Genomic DNA, 22,060 nt, shown 5'->3' with positions numbered 1-22,060 from the left:
GACAGACTCGAAGGGTGCCAAGCTTACACAGCACCCAGGTTCTCAGGAAACAAGCTGTCCTTTGGAGGTCCTCCTAGTCACCTCGTGGAATTCTAACGCCATCTCCAAGCACTCAGCAGAAGGCTCCTACGTGCAACCCAGAGGAACTAAACAAGTTCTAGTTCAAACATACCATTGTTCAAGTTGAACAAAAAGCTGCACATGTATTTATCATATACTTTTCCTCTTCTGTCTGCTTCATCTTGAGAAATTATCTAAAAGGAAAGACATAAGAATAAAGTGTTTTGGGGCAGGTGATACAGCCTGGTAGAGCACACAAAAAGCTCAAGAGGATTTAGTCTTAGGGAGACTACTAAGCAAAGGAACACTACAGCCTCTCTTTCCCATTTGGCCTGTTCACTGGTCAAGAAGAGCAGTGACATTTTCAGGACTCCAGCTCAAAGATGGATCAAGTGATTATGCTTGGAGGAAATGGCTAACGAAAGTGTTTCTGCTGAGTAAAAGCCACGGCCTGCAGCTTCAATACAAACTGAAGCTAGGCCTGTGATTGTTTCCCTTAACCTACAACTAACCCTAAGAGCATTTCTAGGTCCTCTTCCGCTAGGCTGTGAATTTAAGCAGGACAGACATACAAGCTCCCATGCTCCCCCTTTCCCCAAATCCTAAAAGCTACATGTGGCTAAAACTGAAGCATTCCAGTTACTAAGCCAAACCAAAACCCACAAGCCCAAGTCAAGCTGGAAAGACATTTTATTCATTTCTAATCAAACCCAATGGACTTGCCCAATGAATATGAGAATATGCAATTAGTGTGCCTTACCTCTCCACAGTATTCAGAGATGAATTCATTTTTCTGTACAGGGTCTTTAATAAAAATTCCCCAGCCTGCCACATCAGATGGTGCCAGCAACAAATGCTAGAGAACAAAAAGCAACTATGTAATCATATTTGGAAAGCAAAGATAGACCTGTTTCAATGCAATTCAATACACTGTAGACTGGGTCATCTGAAAGCTGCTGAGGATAGCTGGCAAACTGAAAACACCGTTGTGTTTCTGTTTTTTAACCAAACACAGGCGGACATTGTGGCACAGCAGGTTCAGCCGCCACTCGCTCGCATTCCCTATTAGAGTGCCTAGGATTGAGTCCAACCTCCACTTCTGATCCAGCTCCCTGCTAATGCACCTGGAAGGCAGCAGCTAATGGCCCAAGTACTTGGGTCCTTGCCACCTCCTGGAAAACTCCAATGAATCCTGACTCCTGGCTTCAGCCTGGTCCAGCCCCAGATGTTTGTAGCCATTTGGATCTTTCATAAAGAAAACATACAGGAGGCCGGTGCTGTGGCATAGTGGGTAAAGCTGCCGTCTGCAGTTCTGGTATCCCATATGGGCACTGGTTCGAGTCCCAGATGCTCCACTTCCAATCCAGCTCTCTGCTATGGCCTGGGAAAGCAGCAGAAAATGGCCCAAGTCTTTGAACCCCTGCACCCACGGGGGAGACCCAGAAGAAGCTCCTGGCTTCGGGTCGGTGCAGCTCCAGCCACTGGGGCCATCTGTGGAGTGAACCAGCAGATGGAAGATCTCTCTATCTGCTTCTGCCTCTCCCCATCTCTCTAACTCTTTAAAATAAATAAATCTTTAAAAAATACATACAGGATAATTAACTCTTACAGAAAATACAACTTCTGGTGTTACTAGTCCCTTCCAGTTATCATTTAGTAAGGTCTTTTAGGACTGTGCACTTTTACTTCCCTATCCCACTAGTCCTTGAATTCCTTGAGTAATTACTTTCAATTTGACTTTAATGAGGATACACCCAATCATTGCCCCTTCTCCACACCTTTTCCCTCCACTCCCAGCTACTCCGTTTTCAGTTCAAGCCCTCCCCAGCCCTGCCCCTACATCCTCCCAGCACTTGCCTGGCTTTCCGTCCTCTTGCAGTCCTGCCACTTCTCCCCTCAGTCTAGCATTCTGGTGGTAGCAGATGCCAAGATCACCACCAGTGTCAATTAGACAGTTAGGGATTCATCCCCATAGTCTTTTCATCAGGGCTTATGATTATGCTTTCATTCAAAACCCATGACATGTCAAAAGGTTCCCTGATCACCCAGGCTTCCAATCTCGCCCTATTCTAGTCCATCCTGCCTTCATTTGATGAGTGTCCCAAATCCCCTCCTCATCAGAAATAAAATAAGCTAAATATTATGAAGAAATTAAATCCAATTGGTGAAAAGTAACCACATAGGGGCCAGCGCTGTGGTGGCACAGCGGGTTAACAGCCTGACCTGAAGCATCGGTTCCAGTCCTGGCTGCTCCACTTCCAATCCAGCTCTCTGCTATGGCCTGGGAAAGCAATGGAAGATGGCCCAAGTCCTTGGGCCCCTGCACCCATGTGGGAGACCCAGAAGAGGCTCCTGGCTTCTGATGGGTGCAGCTCTGGCCATGGCAGCCAATTGGGGAGTGAACCATCATATGGAAGACCTCTCTGTCTCTCTTCTCTCTGTGTAACTCTGACTTTCAAATAAAAATAAATCTTAAAAAAAAAAAAAAAAGTAACCACATAGTATTCTGAGAACAGTATGGCCCATTTTCTGAACAGAGAAGGGTAGATCTATCATACAATGGCAAGTATAGTATGAGGGGGAGAAATTATAAAATTTTTAGGTCTGAAGATGCCACGGGAAACTAAACAAGCACCAATGTGATCCAATGACCTAAATGCATATATAGCCAGATAGAGTTAAACTATCCAAATGACTTACAGAAACAAAAACCACCACCCTGCATAGCTGACCCAGACTATCAAATCTGCCATACAGACTTTGGTTCAAAGAAACAAGGAGACAAAACACAAGAGTTCTGTGTGATGCCTGAACAGAATTCCTGGTACAAGGGCACTACTAACAATAGTGGGATCTCATATAACAGTTCAGCAACCTAAGATGTTTGCCTACCAAACACACACGAACAAAAGAACAGGTAGACAATACTGGAGTAATAACATCAGGGAGCTTAGGGCCAAATGCCCAGATTCGATTTTCTGCTATTTAAAAATCATGTAACTTGGGTTTCCTAATCTGTAAAGTGAAATTGACTATTCCTAGCCCACTGAGTTATGAGGATTAATGAATACACAAAGCACTTAGAACAGTACCTGCAATGTATTATATAATTTAAAAAAAAAGAAAAGCTATTATTACTATAAAAACAACTAAAGATTGTGAATTTCTCCAGCACTCTGTTGTTAAAATTTCTTTTGTTCAATATTTACTTGCTGACTGCTATGATTAAAATCACCTACATGCAATTCTTAGGCTTCAAAGTATTAAAAATACGATTTTTTAATAAAGATTATTTGAAAGAGCTACAATAAGAGAGGGATCTTCCACTCACTGGTTCACTCCCCAGATGGCTGCAATGGCTGAGCCAGGAGCTTCTTCCAAGTTTCCCCCACAGGTGGGAAGGGGCCCAGACACCTAGGCCATCTTCCACTGCTTCTCCCAGATGTATCAGCAGGGAGCCAGATTGGAAGTGGAGAAGCTGGGACCTGAACCAGCACCCATATGGGATGCCAGTGGTGCTGGCAGGGGCTTAACCCTCTGCACCACAACACCAGCCCCCAAAATACTATTTGATTAGAATGAGTCTCTATATTCTGAAAGAAATCATCAACCACTTTACCTTATTACCTTATTTACCTTATTTCCATTAAGGAGACTAAAGATGAACTACTATTTCTATTACCTAACATTAAAAAGGAACTCAAGTCATCTATTAAGCAACTAGTAAAATGCCTGAAACCATCAACGGTCATTTCTCAGAATTTACTGGCTTGGGGCCAGTGCTGTGGCACAGCGGGTAAAGCCACTGCCTGTAATGCCAGCATCTCATATGGGCGCTGGTTCGAGTCCTGGCTGCTCCACTTCCGATCCAGCTCTCTGCTGTGGCCTGGGAAAGCAGAAGATGGCCCAAGTCCTTGGCCCCCGGCACCCACGTGGGAGACCTGGAAGAAGCTCCTGGTTCTTGGCTACAGATCAGCGTAGCTCCAGCCATTGCGGCCATCTGGGGAGTGAACCAGCAGATGGAAGACCTCTCTTTCTCTCTCTGCCTCTCCTTTCTCTCACTCTTTCAAATAAATAAATAAATCTTCAAAAAATTTTTTACTGGCTTATCATAACACTTAAGTAAGGTATTCTATGGAAAACTTAAGAAGGAGATTGCATTACTTGGAAAAATCCAAGTGCATTATTCAAAGAAAAACCATTTTTGGTTTCTCGTCTGCTGTGCCATTCAATGATCATGTTTACTTTTTTGCTCCCAGCTGAATGATCTAGGACTATCCTGACCTCACATAGTCTACCAAAAAGACCTTCTTGAAGTTGACAGTTACCTTTTTGGAACCCCGCTGAATACTACAGTTTTTGCAGGACACATTTTTACTGTCCCAATGGTCAGCAGCTCCACAAGTAAGACAGAGGTCAGGGTCACACTCTCGGACAGCCAGATAGCACGGGCACTGCTTGGTATTGCACTGCGCTTTGCAACGGCATCCAGGAAAGCGGTTTTGACCTTAGAGAGATGTTCATCATCATCATCATCATAATCATCATCATCACATGCAAAAAAGGGCATAAAGGGAAGTATCACAGTTGGGTTGGGTACCCAACTGATACATGTAGCCCTCACAACCACCACCTTACTATCCATCCCACAGTACAGATGAAACAACTGAAGTAACAGCAAAGTATAAGCAGTCCGTACCAAAAAAGATCATCACTGAGTTCTTGTTTCTCCAGTTTGTATTGGTAAATGGTATATAAGGTTCTATGATTATAAAATAGGTATGAAAGAAGGGTTGAGACTACAAAATATCCATGGTCCACGACCATTCTAAAAGCTCACAGTTCTAATCACTTCCTTAACATCCCAGCTTTGTGTGCAGCTTCATTAAACAATTATAAAAAGGTATTAGCCTTATGCTGTATTTCTTTACTGAAAACTGAAATCCTCCTAACAATCTCTGGTGCCTCAAAATTATTTGGTAACTACTAGATTCCCCTTTCATTCTGTGCCAACTTTATTATGATTTAATATAAATGATCAGAGACAAAAGAAAGATTAAGTTCCTTTAATGCAATTTGGTCTGTCCTGCACACACACATACACGTTACCCAGGAGAATGAATGGACACCAGCACAGTGCCAGGTATGACACTCAATAAATGACTGTAAGATAAGATTTCCTAAGTAAACAACAAGGGAGCCACTCCCGTGTCCTTTGGTTCTGATTTAAATCACTATTTTTAATTGCTGGCCAAAGGTCTCCTTAGTTCTCATGCAATTGCATCAAAGCAACAAATACTTACACTCTGAACTACACTGACAAAACTTTTCACAAAAATTTTGTGCTATCACACAAGGGCACGAACTGTCACAAGGCTGCCGTGGATGATCACATGGTTGATAGTTGTAAACATGGTTAGAGGAGCCATCTGAATAAAGATAACAGCAGGCAGGCCCATTAATCCAGGAAGAGGGGAAAGGATCACACACAATGAACAAGAGTACACTCTTCCCTACCACCTTTGGAGCTGTACTGTATTTACAATGTTACACACAGTCCTGTTTAAAAATGATGGCAAAAGCAACCTCCCACCCCAAAGTGCTCAGGAGCTTTGCCACTAAGTCTCAAAGTGCATCTTTTCCAAACTGCTTCTCCTTTAACCAATTAAGTGACTCACTCCATCCAATCAGCTGTCTCTTTACAAAGAGCACTGCTTGGCCATTCATCAAGAGACACCCTCCATTTATACAGGTTTGATGTACAAAAATGAATTCTATCACAGCAACCCCAACTCTAATGCAGTCACTATTCTAAGTCAAATGAGAACAGACATTTAAAGCTAATAATGAAGGTGAAGGAAAGATGCTAACCCTTTTTCAGTTGTATCTTTCTGCAGTGTGCTGCCCACAACCTGCAAAAAAAAACAAAAACAAAAACAAAAACAACACACACACACACAAAGAAAAAAAATACAAACTTCACATAAAGCTAGGGCACAGGGTCACAGCTACAAATCCAACAGACAGCTGCTTCGATGGCTCAATCTGTGCCATTAACACAGCAGTGCTTTAAAGCCAGGTTACAACCGAAAAGGCACACACTATCCAGCTACTATTTGCCATCAGTTCAGAGCAACTCCGAAACAGCCTCATCACTCAGGCTGCCTAAGGTGTGCGGAGAAGCCAGGCTGGTGGCATCCCTTTCTATGCTCATCCACATCACCTGCTCAGGACTTATAAGCAGATATACTTTGTGTAGCAGCAAGTGTCTGTATCTACAGATTTATTCTGATGTGAATTATGCTGATACTATCTCTTATTTCAAGCATCATTAATAATCTAGCTGAGCTACACGGTCAGAAATTCAACCAAAACTTCAGAAAAATCTACTAAAACCTAAATTCCTGTGAGAAAATCTTACAATTTAAGTTCTCAATTAGGATGACTTGACCTTTATTAAAGAAATACACAAAGAGCCTATCTGTAGTTTTTAGGCATATGTATGTGTTTCCTTAGCCACTCAACTATGCTTCTCTTTTAAAGGAGGCAAGCATTTGGCCTAGTGGTTAAGATGCTTTTGTACCATATCTGTGCGCCTGATTCTAGTTTCCTGCCAACAGAGCAGCAGTGATGGCTCAAGTAGTTGGGTTTCTGCCAGTCATGTGGGAGACCAGGATTGAGTTCCCAGCTTCTTGCTTTGGCCTGGCAAATTCCCTGCTGTTGTAGGTCATTTGGGGAATGAACCACAAGATGGGAGCCATCTGTCTCTTTCTCTGCCTCTCAAATAAAATTAATTAAAAAAAAAAAAGATACACTCCCTAAAACTAACCTGGAGCTCACAGTAGAAACACCTATCAAAACATTTCCTAAAAAAATGCTAAAAAGGGGCCGGCGCCGCGGCTCAATAGGGTAATCCTACGCCTGCGGCAACGGCACCCCGGGTTCTAGTCCCAGTCAGGGCACCGGATTCTGTCCCGGCTGCTCATCTTCCAGTCCAGCTCTCTGCTGTGGCCCGGGAGTGCAGTAGAGGATGGCCCAAGTGCTTGGCCCTGCACCCCATGGGAGACCAGGAGAAGCACCTGGCTCCTGGCTTTGGATCAGCACAGTGCGCTAGCCACAGTGTGCCAGCCGCAGCGGCCATTGGGGGGTGAACCAACGGAAAAGGAAGACCTTTCTCTCTGTCTCTCTCTCTCTCACTGTCCACTCTGCCTGTCAAAAAAAATGCTAAAACGGGACTATTTATGTAGCCTTTACTGGAAAAAAAAAAACAACTACTAAATCATTTATGTTTTTGATAACCAATACACATGGTAACCAGAACTTTTATGATCATTCCACATGTACTGATGGCTGTTGTATTCTTACAGAAAAACAGCAATTGCGAGTGGAAACACGATTTCACAAATATGTTTTTGAAGACAGTCTGAAGTTGTTGTATAACAGCCCAAGTAGAAACTGATCACTGCCTTTATAAAGTGCCTTGCCTGCAACACCTATTTTGACTTCTCTAAACAGCCTCACAGCAGACTTACCGGTGTTTCCTTTTCTTCTTTCTTGGAGGGGTATCGACATCCTCAGCGGGAGCTGGAGCTATGATACTAGATTCTTTGACTCTAAACTCATACACCTGACAAGAGGCAGTCACAGTCATGAGAATAGTTTTTGAAGCAAATCATTTTTATACTCATTCATACCAAAAAGACTTCTCTCTTCTTGACACTGCTAAATGCTAGGGATACAGGAGAAATAATTGTCCCTACCTTCAGGAAGTAGAGAGTAGCTGCAATTATTTTCTGGTCAAGTGTAGTGATGCTGGGGTGAACACTGTGGCGTAGCAAATTAAGCCACCACTTGGGATGTCCACATCCCCTATCAGAGTGCCTGGTTTGAGACCCGGCTGTTCCACTTCCAATCCAGCTTCTGCTAATATGCCTGGGAAGGCATGGGATAACAGCCCAAGAACTTGGGTCCTTGTCACCCACATGGAGTTCCAACTCCTGCGTTCAGCCTGGATCAACCCCAGTGTTGTCGGCATTTGGGGAGTGAACCTGTGGACTGAAGAGCTCTCTGTTTCTCCCTCTCTGTCACTATGCCTTTTGGATCAGTACATACTTATATCTATATTTGGAGCTCTTGTAATAATATTGAACAGTTATGCTTACCTGTCTACATGTTTTGGTCCCAATTAACCTAGCAATGGCACAGAAATTATCATAGTAAGTGCCAATGAGGACTCTAAACATCGAGGCTTCAGCACCACTCCACTCCACGTTCTCTGGAGGTTCAATATTTGGCTTCATCTTTATTGGTGTCTGACATCTAGAATTTGCTTCTACAAAATCAAATGTAAACAATGGTCAAAAAATAGTGATTCAAAGAGGTATCACCTCACCCTGGGTAGAATGGCTCACATACAGAAATCAACTAACAACAGATGCTGGCGAGGATGTGGGGAAAAAGGGACACTAATCCACTGTTGGTGGGAATGCAAACTGGTCAAGCCACTATGGAAGTCAGTTTGGAGATTCCTCAGAAACCTGAATATAGCCCTATCACACAACCCAGCCATCCCACTCCTTGGAATTTACCCAAAGGAAATTAAATTGGCAAATAAAAGAGCCGTCTGCACCTCAATGTTTATTGCTGCTTAATTCATAATAGCTAAGACATGGAATCAACCTTAATGTCCTCAACAGTAGACTGGATAAAGAAATTATGGGATATGTACTCTATAGAATACTAAACAGCAGTAAAAAAAAAAAAAATGAAATCCGGTCATTTGCAACAAAATGGAGTAATCTGGAAAACATCATGTGGAGTGAAATAAGCCAGTCCCAAAGGGAAAATATCTTATGTTGTCCCTGATCGGTGACAACTACCTGAACACCTAAAAGGAAACCTGTAGAAGTGAAATGGACACTATGAGAAACAGTGACTTGATCAGCCCTTGTCCTGACTGTTGAGGAACAACTTACTATTTTATTCCTTTTAGTATTTTTTTGTTCTACTTAATACCATTGGTTGAACTCTTTAATTAACACACAATTGTTCTTAGGTGTTTAAATTTAACTGAAAAGTGATCCCTGTTAAATATAAGAGTGGGAATAAGAGAGGGAGATGTACAGTTCGGCACATGCTCACTCAGACTTACTCCTATTGGTAGAGTTAGAAACATACCAGGGGATTCCAAATTAATCCCATCAAGGTGGCATGTAATAATGCCATCTCATTAGTCAAAGTGATCAGTCTAAGTTCATAATTGATCATAATAATAGGACTAAGTGTCAAAGGGATCACAGAAACAAGACTAGTGTTTGCTAATAATAACTGATAGAATTAAAAAGGAGAAAATGATCCAACATAGGAAGCAGGAAACACAGCAGACTCGTAGAATGGCAGATGCCCTAAACAACACTCTGGCCTTGGAATCAGCCCTTAAGGCATTCGGATCCAGCTAAAAAGCCCATGAGAGTTGCTCAGGCATGGAAAGCCAAGACATTGTGGCAAAAACAAACAAGCAAACAAACGAAAAAAAACTAAATGAAAGGTTTCTGTGAGTGAGATCCCAGTGGAAAGAACGGGCCGTCAAAGAAGGACGCACCTTTCTCTGAAGGGAGGAGAGCGCTCCCACTTTGATTATGACCTTGTCTAAGGTCAGAGTTTGCGAACTTGAGAGGCTTCCATAGCCTTGGAAGTTCATGACAACAGCCTCGGGTGATTACTGACGCCATAAATAAGAGTGTCAATTGTGAAATCAACAACGGGAGTCACTGTGCACCTATTCCCCATGTAGGATCTCTGTCCTTAATGTGTTGTACTATGCAAATTAACGGTAAAACTACTACTCAAACAGTACTTTATACTTTGTGTATCTGTGTGGGTGCAAACTGTTGAAATCTTAGTATATACCAAGTTGATCTGTATATAAAGAGAACTGAAAATGAATCTTGATGAAAGAATGGAATTGGAGAGGGAGTGGGAGATGGGATGGTTGCGGGTGGGAGGGAGGTTATGGGGGGAAAAAGCCGCGATAATCCAAAAGTTGTACTTTGGAAATTTATATTTATTAAATAAAAGTTGAAAAAAATTAGTAATTAGAAATAGTATCAAGTAAAACTCAGGATGCACTCAAGAAAAAAAAGCAGGAAATAGGGACCAGCATGTAGCACAACAGGTAAAGCTGCTGCCTGCAGTGCTGGCATCCCTTATGGGCACTGGTTCATGTCCCAGCTGCTCTACTTCTGATCCAGCTCCCTGTTATGGCTTGGGAAAGCAGCAGCACATGGCCCAATCCTTGGGTGCTGTGGAGACCCAGAAGAAGCTCCTGGCTTTGGATCAACCCAGCTCTGGCCACTGCAGCTATTTGGGGAATAAACCAGCAGATCGAAGACTTTCTCTCTCTCTGCCTGTTAACTCTCTGCCTTTCAAATAAATAAATCTTAAAAAAAAAAAAAGCAGGAAATAATCATATTTTCAATGAACTAAGTCTAGAAATAATAGTATCAGTAACTAAAATCTAATCAGTAAAATACTAACTCATCAGTACTAGTTTTCTCTCTAACCAAAACAAATCAAAGAACTTCAAGAACACTAAACCACATGATCTGAATTTCACGATGCCCTGTCTGAGAAAGGTGAGAAAGCACATAGCACAAAGAGAAAGAATAAGCTGCATTATCAACCTTTCAACAACCCACAGTCCAGAGTAGGAGTTGGGGGCAGAAGACAGCAGTAACGGTTCAGCTTCACATCCCTGAATGATGTTCTGTGGTCTTGGACTTCTGGTTATATTGAAAACTAACCAACTAAGAAAAGTATCCAATACATCCTTAATCTTCCCAATATGAAGCTTTGAAAGCAATGGTAAAACCCAGTTATTAGATGTGCCTTACCAGAAGAACTAGAAGTTTCATCTTTTTTCTCTTCTTCCTCTTTATCATTGTTTTCTCCCCCTGTTTCAGTTCCCGCCTCCCTATCACTGTCCGTGTCCTTCGACTCCAGCACATTGATGGTGGGGGTGCTGGGTCTGCTACTGTTATTAGGGAGCCGTCCTCGTCTGCGACCCCCTGGGCGTTTTGGGGGGGTCTTTATCCGCTCAGCAGTGAGGGCAGCAGCAAACTCCTTTGCTCCCTCCTACAAAATGAAAAAGGCAGACATCAGGGTAAAGTTCAAAAATCATTTTGGTGGAAGAGCAAAAAATAAAGACTGCATAAGACAAATTAGTCAAGACATCTATCATAATATCCATTTGTCACAAATAAACATTTGTATATGCTTTGTTTTGATCTGCTTTTGATAATTTGAAAATTTTAGATTAATATGGGTTTAATATATTGTCAGGCAAGACCGTTATGTGTAGTGGATTTGTGAAATATAAACTGATTATAATTAAGTTAGACCATAAAATAAATTATGTATATATAAAGGTAGTTATTTCTATATTTACATTTATATTTATACATATTTAAAGGAACATCTTTACAAAAACAGTAACATGTCTAATGTACATTAGGTCAGATTCCTGCTTCAGGAGTTAAGGTAATGCATAGCCCTTTATGGTGGTGTTTACTTAAAGAATACAACACACGTACACAAGCTTGACTTATCACTTCCTGCCATACTATAAAAACATCAGATTCTTTCTTCCTGTGAGGGATAAGCTGCCACAGGAAGACATGAAAGGAACTTCAGGAACAAGACTGCCTGAGGGTTACAGTTCGCATTATGAGGTACAACAATCCAGTCTCAGAAAGTATAAAACAATGGTAAGAGCATGGTTTATATAGAGATCACAGAAACATTTTAGATGAGCCAAATACAATTCTGCCTTATATAGAATATTACAAAATATGCTCAAGAATTCTGTTTTTTTAGTGGAAATAGAAGGGAGAAGTTTGAGAGTAGCCAACAGTTTTATACTTCATTCTACACAAACCAAATTGCTTAAAAATAGGATACCTTCTGCAGGTGCCATTCAATGAATCTTCTGTCCAAAATCCAACAGGCAATTTATACCCATTTAGTTCCTAGGTAGGAGTGGCTTGGTTCAAAGAGGGGAAATGGTAAAAATAAGATAGTACCCGTAAAAAACAACTTTCCTACCTCATATTTTCCTAACCCCTTACCTTGTCTCCATCACTTAAAAAAAATAACAAAAAAAAAAAAAATTGGGATCTAATATAGCTCAAACTACAGTGCTTCTAAAGAAACTCAAGAAAGAATATGGCTATGAGAAAGACTTAGGAACTACAGCATAAGATTACTGAGTTTCTGGTTTCGAAGTGGGCTACCTGTACTTCACATTCTCACAAACTTTGTGGAAGGTATGAGTCCTTGATCCTAAAGACCTTGAAATGTTGCTGAAGAGATAACACAGATAAACAAAAGATAATAAAAAAATTAATGAAGGACTAAAATGTGTGGTACACGGGCTATGAAAGAAATAACATGGGTAAGAAAATCTACCTATTATATGGCCAATAAAAGTATGGGTACAGACAATGTTAACACTGACTTTATCACCTCCACCGAAGTTCAAAGTTAAGGCTTCTCAAATACCCTCTGGAATAATAAAGCACTAAATCTTACCAAATGCTGATAACACTGTGGTCCACAAGGTTTATTGTCTAGAGCTGTTTCTGTGTTCTTCCGCTTGTAAGTATTGGGTGTTGCATGAAAAGCTGCAAAATAAATTAAACATCAACATCAAGTACCCATTACAACTGTGAAATACTGTCACTTTTTTTTTTAACTCTCCTGGGAAAACTAATTATAATAAACTGTAACCTTCCTAATGTGGTTTACATTACTTTATACAACTTTCCTTCAAGTTCTCATTGAGCTATTACAATGTATTCTCTGCTGTTGCTCCTTCTCCTCCTCCAACCCTAAGCAGGAAGGCAACACAGTAAGTTCTAGAATGATTAGTAATTTCTCTTTTCCTTGCAAACAGAATTGATGCATGTAAACTATAAACATATTTCAATTAAGTCTTTACTATTCTCCATATGAGCAGCTGATATTCCCAAAATAAAATCAGATTACTATTTTATCAACAAAATTCTGACACCTACAATTTCTTGATTTCAGCAATAAATTATCAAATGGAGAGTAAAACACAATACCACTTATTAAAACTCATTTTTTTAAAGATTTATTTATTTATTTGAAAGGCAGAGTTACGGAGAGGCAGAAGCAGATAGAGAGGTCTTCATCTACTGGTTCACTCCACAGATGGCCCCAGTAGCTGGAGCTGCGCCAATCTAAAGCCCAGAACCAGGAGCTTCTTCCAGGTCTCCCATGTGCGTGCAGGGGCCCAAGCAGTCAGGCCATCTTCTACTGCTTTCCCAGGCCCTCGTGGAGAGTTGGATTGGAAGTGGAGCAGCCGGGTCTCGAATTGGCACACATATGGGATGCTGGTGCTGTAGGCAGTGGCTTTACCTGCTACACCACAGCGCCAGCCCCAAAATTCATTTTTAAAGGTAAAGAGGACAGGTACTAGCACTGTGCTTTAACAGGTAAAGTTGCCACTTGGGACACCAGCATCCCATATGGGTGTTGGTTCAAGTCCCAGCTGTTCCACTTCCTATCCAGCTCTCTGCTATGGCCTGAAGCAGTAAACGATGACCCAGGTCCTTGGTCCCCTGTACCCATATGGGAGACCTGGAATAAGCTCCTGGCTCCTGGCTTTGGATCAGCTCAGCTTTGGCCACGGCAGCCATTTGGGAAGTGAATAGAGGATAGAAAACCTCTCTCTCTCTCTGGCTGTACCTCTTCATCTGTCTTTCAAATAAATAAATAATTCTTCGGGGAAAAAAAAGAAAGAAAGAACCTAGGGAGAGCCTGTCCCTTTAGAGGAAAATACGAAGATCAGATAAAAGACTTTATAAAGATGTAAGTGTGTGAAACTTAAAATTATCAGCCCTTGTCTCTACTATTGAGGAAATATTTTTTTCTACTATTTGTTGAATTCTTTACTTAGCAGAGAGTTAAGCTTATGATTATAAATGATTATAAAATAAACTGAATGTATGTCATAAAAATTAAGAGTAAGAAAGGAGGAAGGAGGGTAAGAGACAGGGTAGGGTGGGAAGTATCACTATGCACCTGAATCTGTATATATGAAACATATAAAATTTGTTCACCTTATATAATTTAAAAATTATTTTAAAAAAAGAAGATAGGATTTTGGATGCTTTCTCTATAGAGAAATATAAAATGCTTGAAAGGGTAAAATATTTGCCATGGTTGGGCATTATACAATGTATACATATAATAAAACAGCACATAGTACCCCATGAATATGTACACTTGTATGTCTATCAAAATTTTTTTTAAAATTCCAGAGAGAAAAGAAGTTCTCAAATGTGATAACATTAAAGTAATGGCACACTGGTACATGAAAATAATGTCAATGTGCATGCTGTAATAGTATGAACTTTAGAGAATTCATTGTGAAAGCTTGCTTTTTCCTGTACAAATGTTAGAAATAGCTTATTCAGAACTACAAGATGAAAATTATTTCAATTTGAATTAAAAAGTGACATATTCACAAATCATTTCTAAATATTTATGAAAGGATATTAAAACTAAAGTTCCACGGAAAAGACAGGGGAACTAAAGGTAGACTATACGGGAAAGAAGGGGACAAAAGGTAAAATTATAACGTTTTTAAAGTAAAAGTCAAGGCTAAAATTTTGTTTCATGTGAGTGAGCTTGTTTCTCCTAGAAAGAGAGCCTAACACCTTATGCCTAATTTAGCACTGGCTTACATTTTGACCAGCTGAGGACCCCTAATACAAAAACCAAGCTAGACCTAGCAGTACATACATAGCTACATATTTTTTTTTTATTTTTTTTTTTTTTTTTATTTTGACAGGCAGAGTGGACAGTGAGAGAGAGAGACAGAGAGAAAGGTTTTCCTTTGCCGTTGGTTCACCCTCCAATGGCCGCTGCGGCCGGCGCGCTGCGACCGGCACACCGCGCTGATCCGATGGCAGGAGCCAGGAGCCAGGTGCTTTTCCTGGTCTCCCATGCGGGTGCAGGGCCCAAGCACCTGGGCCATCCTCCACTGCACTCCCTGGCCACAGCAGAGGGCTGGCCTGGAAGAGGGGCAACCGGGACAGAATCCGGCGCCCCGACCGGGACTAGAACCCGGTGTGCCGGCGCCGCTAGGCGGAGGATTAGCCTAGTGAGCCGCGGCGCCGGCTCATAGCTACATATTTTTGACAAGAATGTGTTTTGGGGGGCCAGGGCTGTGGTGTAGCAGGTAAAGCCGCCATCTGCAGTGCCAGCATCCCATATGGGCAAGGGTTTGAGTCCTGGCTGCTCCACTTTCAATTCAGCTCTCTGCTATGGCCTGGGAAAGCTGTGGAAGATGGCCTAAGTGCTTGGTCCTTGCTCCTGTGCAGCACTGGCCATTGCAGCCATCTAGGAAGTGAACCAGCAGATGGAAGATTGATTCTCTGCCTCTGCCTCTCTATAACTCTGCCTTTCAAATAAATAAATAACTCCTAAAAAAAAAAAAAAAAAAAAAATGTCCTGGGAAAAGCAGCCAAAGATGGCCCAAGTACCGGGACCCTGCCACCCACATGGGAGACCAGGAAATCTGTTCCCTTTATATATAAACGAAAGAAAACAAGAACTTCCATGTGCCTCAGGTGCAGACACCCCCCCAAATCCCAGTCACTTAGTCTCTCCACCTCCCTCCCTCCCTTCACAGTCCCACTTTTATGACTGCAAATCAATCTCTTACTAAAATCAGCTGGCTGAATTGAGGGATTGGTGCAACCTGCTCTACAAGGTCCCTAATCACAGGACTACTGGGGTAATTTATTTCCCCTATATGTACTGGCTTGCTTTGTGGGAGAAGGGGGATTTTTTTTCCTAGTAACCCTGGGCCCCAAGCAAAACGCAACTACCACCTGCACCCATCCCACAGACTGACTGGAGCCCACTCTAGCCATCGTCAAACTTCCCTGAAGGACATACTGTTGACCAATAAGCGGATCAGGAGCATTGCACACCGAATGGGAACTTGGACAGGAGCCAGCATGCTCCTTTCAGTCTCAATTTCAATCTGTAAGAACCGTAACTCCTGACCCCTCAGGGAGTCTGGGAATTAAGCAATAGCTACAAAGCTTCTTGCTCTGTTTGTGATAAATTCCTGCTCTCTTGCAATAAACACTTCCTTTCTTCTACCAAGACTGTCTTGCTGTTCATCTGGCAAAAGGATCAGCTTTGGGTCCTATAGCAACTTCTCCAACCACTTAGGGGGCCATATAAGGAGTTCCTTTTAGTATCAAAAGATCAATATGCCAGAGAATAAAATCAGTTTACAGCAAGTAAAATATAAATCTCTTCAAGTTAAAGGAAGATCCTCACTGTCATTCAAAAAGAATAAAGATGCAAATTAAAACTATGTTAAAAATAACACTTTCGCTTACAAAATCAAAATGAAAACATCAAAACTACTTTGACAACACATTTCATTGGCAGGGATCAGAGGAAACAGACATTCTTATTTTGCTGGTATGTCTTTAAACTGGTATATCCCCATATAGCTAAATAAAGTTTATCACTTAAACTGGAATTTGCGAGAAATGAGTACAGGCACGTGCAACGTTATTCACTGCAGCACCATTATGGCAAAAGGCTAAAAAAAAAAAAATCCAAATATTCATGTTTAGGGGCCAATTCAGTAAGTTAGAAAGCCTGTCATAATGCAGTACTACTATGCAGTTGTATAGACAGGCCTAATAATGTATAATATAAAGTCAGAAAAGGGTAAAGTCAGAACACCATGGCACCATTTGAATATGACAGGATAAAGAATATATTAACAGTGCCCAGTGAAGATGTAAAAGAACCATAAAAGTGGTTAAATGCAAGAGAGCTGAAAAACTCAACGGGCAGAAGTGTTAGGAGGGCCGGTGCTGTGCCACAGTAGGCTATGCCTCTGCCTACATCCCATATGGCTGCTCCACTTCTGATCCAGCTCCCTGCTAATGGCTTGGGAAAGCAGTAGAGAATGGCCCAAGTGCTTGGGCCTCTGCTCCAACTTGGGAAACCAGGAAAAAGTGTTAGGGAGACCTCACAGTATGCATTTTAATTCTCTGTTGAAATGTAAATAATATGAATGATGACCTATTAAAAAATAACAATAGCTAATAGAAGCCAGGTATTTCAACTATTTCACACACATTAATTCAGAGATAAAAAACTACCTCAAGCACAAAATGTTATGTTTAACATTTATTTTAATAACTTATTTTATATAAAAAAATACATGGTTTGTAGTCAAAATTCATGTAAGGCAATAAAATACCTTAAGAATTTGTTTAGGCTCAATTATAAAGAAAATGGCTCTAGTACAAGAAGGGAAGGTGAGGGGAACGGCCAATGCTGCAGCGTAGAAGGTTAAGCCTGCACTGCAAGCATTGGGACTGTTCTACTTCTGATCCAGCTCCCTGCTAAGGTGCCTGGGAAAGCAGCAGAAGATGGCCCAAGTGCTTGGGTCCCTGCACCCACGTGGGAGACGTGGAAGAAGCTCCTGACTCCTGGCTTCAGCCCTGGCCATTGCAGCCATTTGAGGAGTGAACCAGCAGATGGAAGACCTCCCTCCTTCCCTCTCTGTATCAAATAAATGAATAAATATATTTAAAAAAATGAAGAGGAAGATGAAGGGAAGCTGCACCTGGTAGTTGCTGCAGGTGGCAGTCTACTGTCCCACAAAGGCCACCTTTATTAAAGTGAAGTATTTCTCTTCTCTCCAGCTTGAATGAGATCATTAACATGTTCAAGGTTCATCAAAATTACTCATCTCTGAAGAGCACAATGAAATAACTCTAATAATAAGGCGTACCTTATTTTGCTGGTTCATGTGTACAAAAGATACATTAAATGCTATAGCTATAAACAAATTGGAAAGAACTTTTCAATGACTCAAAAACAGAGCTCCCTCCAATTCTTTTCTTATGACATCTACATGCAATTTACAATATTAACAAAATGGTGGTGTATAAAGAGGAATTAAAATGCAATTCAAGACGATCATTTCAAGGGCTGTGTGAAAATAACAGTTTAAGACCAAACATTTGATAATCGTCCAATGCCTAAAGCAAAAAAATGGAAGATATACTACAGATTATACTACCATATCATAAATTTAAACTAGTTTAAGAGTATAGAGCATAAATGTTTAAAAAAAAAAAAGAAAAGGGGGGGGCGGGGGGCTGGTGCTGTAACTTATCGTGTAAAACCACCGCCTGCAGAGCCGGTGCTGTGGCTCACTTGGTTAATTCACCACCTGCGGCACCAGCATCCCATTTGGCACCGGGTTCTAGTCCCAGTTACTCCTCTTCCAGTCCAGCTCTCTGCTGTGGCCCAGGAGGGCAGTGCAGGATGGCCCAGGTGCTTGGGCCCCTGCACCCACATGGGAGACCAGGAAGAAGCACCTGGCTCCCAGCTTCAGATCAGTGCAGAACTGGCCATAGCGGCCATTTGGGGAGTGAACCAACGGAAGGAAGACCTTTCTCTCTGTCTCTCTCTGTATAACACTACCCATTAAAAAAAAAAAAAAAAAAAAAAAAAAAAAAAAAAAAAAAAAAAAACACCACACACACAAAAAACACCAAAACACCGCAAGCGGTGCCAGCATCCCATATGGATGCTGGTTCAAGTCCTGCCTGCTCCCCTTCCAATCCAGATCTCTGCTGTGGCCTGGGAAAGCAGTATAAGGTGGTCCCAGTCCTTGGGCCCCTGCATCCACGTGGGAGACCCGGAAGAAGCTCCTGACTCCTGGCTTCAGATGAGCCCAGCTCTGGCCGTTGGAGCCATTTGGTAAGTAAACCAGTGGATGGAAGACATCTCTCTCTCTCTCTCTCTCTCTCTCTGAATCTGCCTCTCTGTAACTCTGCCTTTCAAATAAATAAATCTTCTTTAAAAAAAAAGAAAAAAGAAAAAGCAGGGACACAAAACCCAAAAGGCAAAGCAATGTAAGGCCATTTAGGGCAGGGTCAAAAGCTTCTAGAAGTATTACTATGCCATAAACAGGCACCCTAAAACATAATATGGAAAAAGTTGAACTATATTATGTAAACTCTGAAAATTAGGAAGTATGAAATATATTCTCAAAATATATACCTCAAAAGTAGTTGATGCTTTTAAAAATGTACTTAAAAATAAGGTCCAGTTAACTGGAAAATTACTAAGAAACTTCATTTCCTAAAAATATCAGGGAAAAAAAGTATTATTGGATGTACCATAATTCATTAAGAATATTTTATGCTTTGCTAGTATACAAAACACGGGTATTTAAAAAGCAACTTACTGGGCCGGCGCTGTGGTACAGCAGGTTAACGCCCTGGCCTGAAGGGTTGGCATCCCATATGGGACCGGTTTTAAGACCTGGCCACTCCACTTCTGATCCAGCTTTCTGCTATGACCTGGGAAAGCAGTACAAGATGGCCCAAGTCCTTGGGCCCCTGCACCCACATGGGAGACCTGGAGGAGGCTCCTGGCTCCAGATCGGTGCAGCTCCGGCCATTGCGGCCAGTTGGGGAGTAAACCATTGGATGGAAGACCTCTCTCTCTGCCTCTCCTCTCTCCTCTCCTCTGTGTAACTCTGACTTTGAAATAAATAAATCTTTTTTAAAAAAAAAAGAAAAGCAACTTACCCAGAGGACCAAAAAAAAAAAAAAAAATTCAACACTAAGTAGACAAGAACTAATATAGCATTTTTTTAGCCAATTTCTTTAAAACAGAAGTCTGAATTAAATGTGTATAAAACAATCCTCAAGCAACAACATAAAAATAACAATACTGAGTTCATAACATTTTTTAATCTTAACTGTAAGATTCAGTAGAAAATTCTAGTTGTATTAAATAACATTATTTGAGTTGCTTTAAAACATAATTCCACAACAAGAGATGGAAAATGAAAACGTACAATAATTGCACTTACGATGTAGGAAGCAGTCATATTTAAAACATCGCCTACAGAAAAGCGTATGAAATGAATGTAAGCTTTGCTCCCTCTGAACAGATTTAGCATTTGGTCCATCTATATTGGGAGTACATTCAGGAGGAAGTGCACCTGGGAGCTGCTGCTCGGTGAGTTCTTTGTATCTGACAGTAACCAAGAAAAATTTAAGTAAATATAAAAGAAAAATCACTTTTTCAAAATAAAGTTTCTAAAAGGTTTCCATGTATTATTTTAATGTTTATCTTGCCTAAAACAAAAAGGAATATATCTAACATAAATCAATCTTTATAGACAAAGAAGCAATTAGATATCAAGAATCAAATTCAATGAAATGATTCAGGTATATCATGAAAAAGGATATTAGTTTTAATTAATCATCAATGTTACTGAACTTTCTGCTAGTATCCAGAGAAATTTTCCTCTAAATAGACTGCTATAAATTTTACATGTATATATAGTGTATATATAAAGGTATTTATTCAACTATAATGTTTTATAGTGTAGAATACCACAGATAAATATATTGCTTCAAACATCTTGCCCACACTATAAACAAGCAAGTGCTATATTTGTTGCATTTGTAAATAAACGAAAAGGAGAATTTCCACAGCACACAAAGTGAGACTATCTCAGAAAAGCAAATCTTACTTTTCCTTTAGTTCTTCTGCTGTGCCCTTATCTGGAAACATTGAGGAAATGGCTTCAAAAATTTTATCAGAAGGAAATTTCCGAGGTGGGTGGATTTCTTTATCTGATTAGGGAAATATGAAAGGGGGAAAACATGAAGTCAACAAGTTTTCAATCTTTCATTTTCTATACATAACTGTATCTCTATAACATAGCTGATTTTCTAAGAAATCATGAACTTTTTGTTTCACTAACATATTTTATGTGTATTTATGGAATGCGCATATGTCAAACACAAAATTCAAATACAAAAAGTTTTCAGAGTTCTGGAAGGGGCCAGTGCTATGGCATAGCAGGTAAAGTCGCCACCTGCAGTGCCAGCATCCCATATGGGCATGGTAACAGTCCCAGCTGCTCCACTTCCGATCCAGCTCTCTGCTATGGCCTGGGAAAGCAGAAGACAGCCCTAGTCCTTGGGCCCCTGCACCCACGTGGGAGACCCGGAAGAAGCTCCTGGCTCCGGATCGGCACAGCTCCAGCCGTTACGGCCATCTGGGGAGCGAACCAGCGGATGGAAGATCTCTCTCTCTCTCTCTCTCTCTGCCTCTTCTCTTTCTCTGTGTAACTTTGATTTTCAAGCAAAATAAATAAATCTTAAAAAAAAAAAAAAGGGTTTTTAAAGATTTATTTATTCATTTGAAAGTCAGAGTTACAGAGAGAGGAGAGGTCTTCCATTCCCTGGTTCATTCCCCCACTGGCCGCAATGGCCAGAGCTGCGCTGATCCAAAGCCAGGAACCAGGAGCCTCCTCTGGGTCTCCCATGTGGGTAAAGGGGCCCAAGGACTTAGGCCATCTTCCACTGCTTTTCCAGGCCATAAGAGAGAGCTGGATTGGAAAAGGAGCAGCTGGGACTAGAACCGGCACCCATATGGGATGCCAGCACTTCAGGCCAGGGCATTAACCTGCTGAGCCACAGCACCGGCCCCTAGGTTTTAATGCCAATCATGCTACTAACTAATTTTGTCACTGGGCCTGACTGCTTACTTAACTACTTCGGTCTGTCTCCTCACCTGTAAAACAAAGAGTTTAAACTAGATCATCACTAAGGTATCCCTTTATTATAAAAAAAAAAATCTATGCATCTTTGCAATTTTTCCCCAAAGAATTCTATGCTGCTTTAATATGATCCATGCCAAGCAGAAAATACCAACCACAGACTGTCTTGGGACAGACTACTTTTTGGAGAGTCGCAGCTGACTCGGGAAGAAAGGCATAAGTCTAAAGTCACATATATTTTGGTTATCATCATGGAGTTCAAGGCTCCATTTCTCCCCAGTAGTGTGATCTTATGGATCTAATAATATCCACCTTATGGAGTCTTTATTAGGA

General features: G+C 41.2%; 1 protein-coding gene across 23 annotated transcripts in view; it reads right to left on the bottom strand.

Annotated features, from left to right (window-relative positions):
- The window catches only part of EZH2 (enhancer of zeste 2 polycomb repressive complex 2 subunit), an 80,629-nt gene that overhangs the window by 2,447 nt on the left and 56,122 nt on the right, over nt 1-22,060 (bottom strand). For 12 of the 23 annotated variants that reach the window (XM_008258062.4, XM_070071358.1, XM_008258064.4 and 9 more), the window contains 11 exons: nt 20,693-20,795; nt 20,009-20,187; nt 12,649-12,740; nt 10,953-11,193; nt 8,223-8,392; nt 7,593-7,687; nt 5,932-5,972; nt 5,364-5,489; nt 4,389-4,567; nt 821-916; nt 173-254 (listed from right to left, as the gene is read on the bottom strand). In XM_008258062.4, coding sequence (XP_008256284.1) covers nt 173-254; nt 821-916; nt 4,389-4,567; nt 5,364-5,489; nt 5,932-5,972; nt 7,593-7,687; nt 8,223-8,392; nt 10,953-11,193; nt 12,649-12,740; nt 20,009-20,187; nt 20,693-20,795 — 1,404 coding nt within the window. The remainder of the gene's footprint in view (nt 1-172; nt 255-820; nt 917-4,388; nt 4,568-5,363; nt 5,490-5,931; nt 5,973-7,592; nt 7,688-8,222; nt 8,393-10,952; nt 11,194-12,648; nt 12,741-20,008; nt 20,188-20,692; nt 20,796-22,060) is intronic. The other 11 variants (XM_070071355.1, XM_070071359.1, XM_051849017.2 and 8 more) reach the window with 4 other exon arrangements.

Source organism: Oryctolagus cuniculus, chromosome 3, assembly GCF_964237555.1.
Source record: "Oryctolagus cuniculus chromosome 3, mOryCun1.1, whole genome shotgun sequence".
NCBI lineage: Eukaryota > Metazoa > Chordata > Mammalia > Lagomorpha > Leporidae > Oryctolagus > Oryctolagus cuniculus.
Note: the sequence above shows the minus strand (reverse complement) of the source record. Positions and strands in the feature narration are given on the sequence as shown.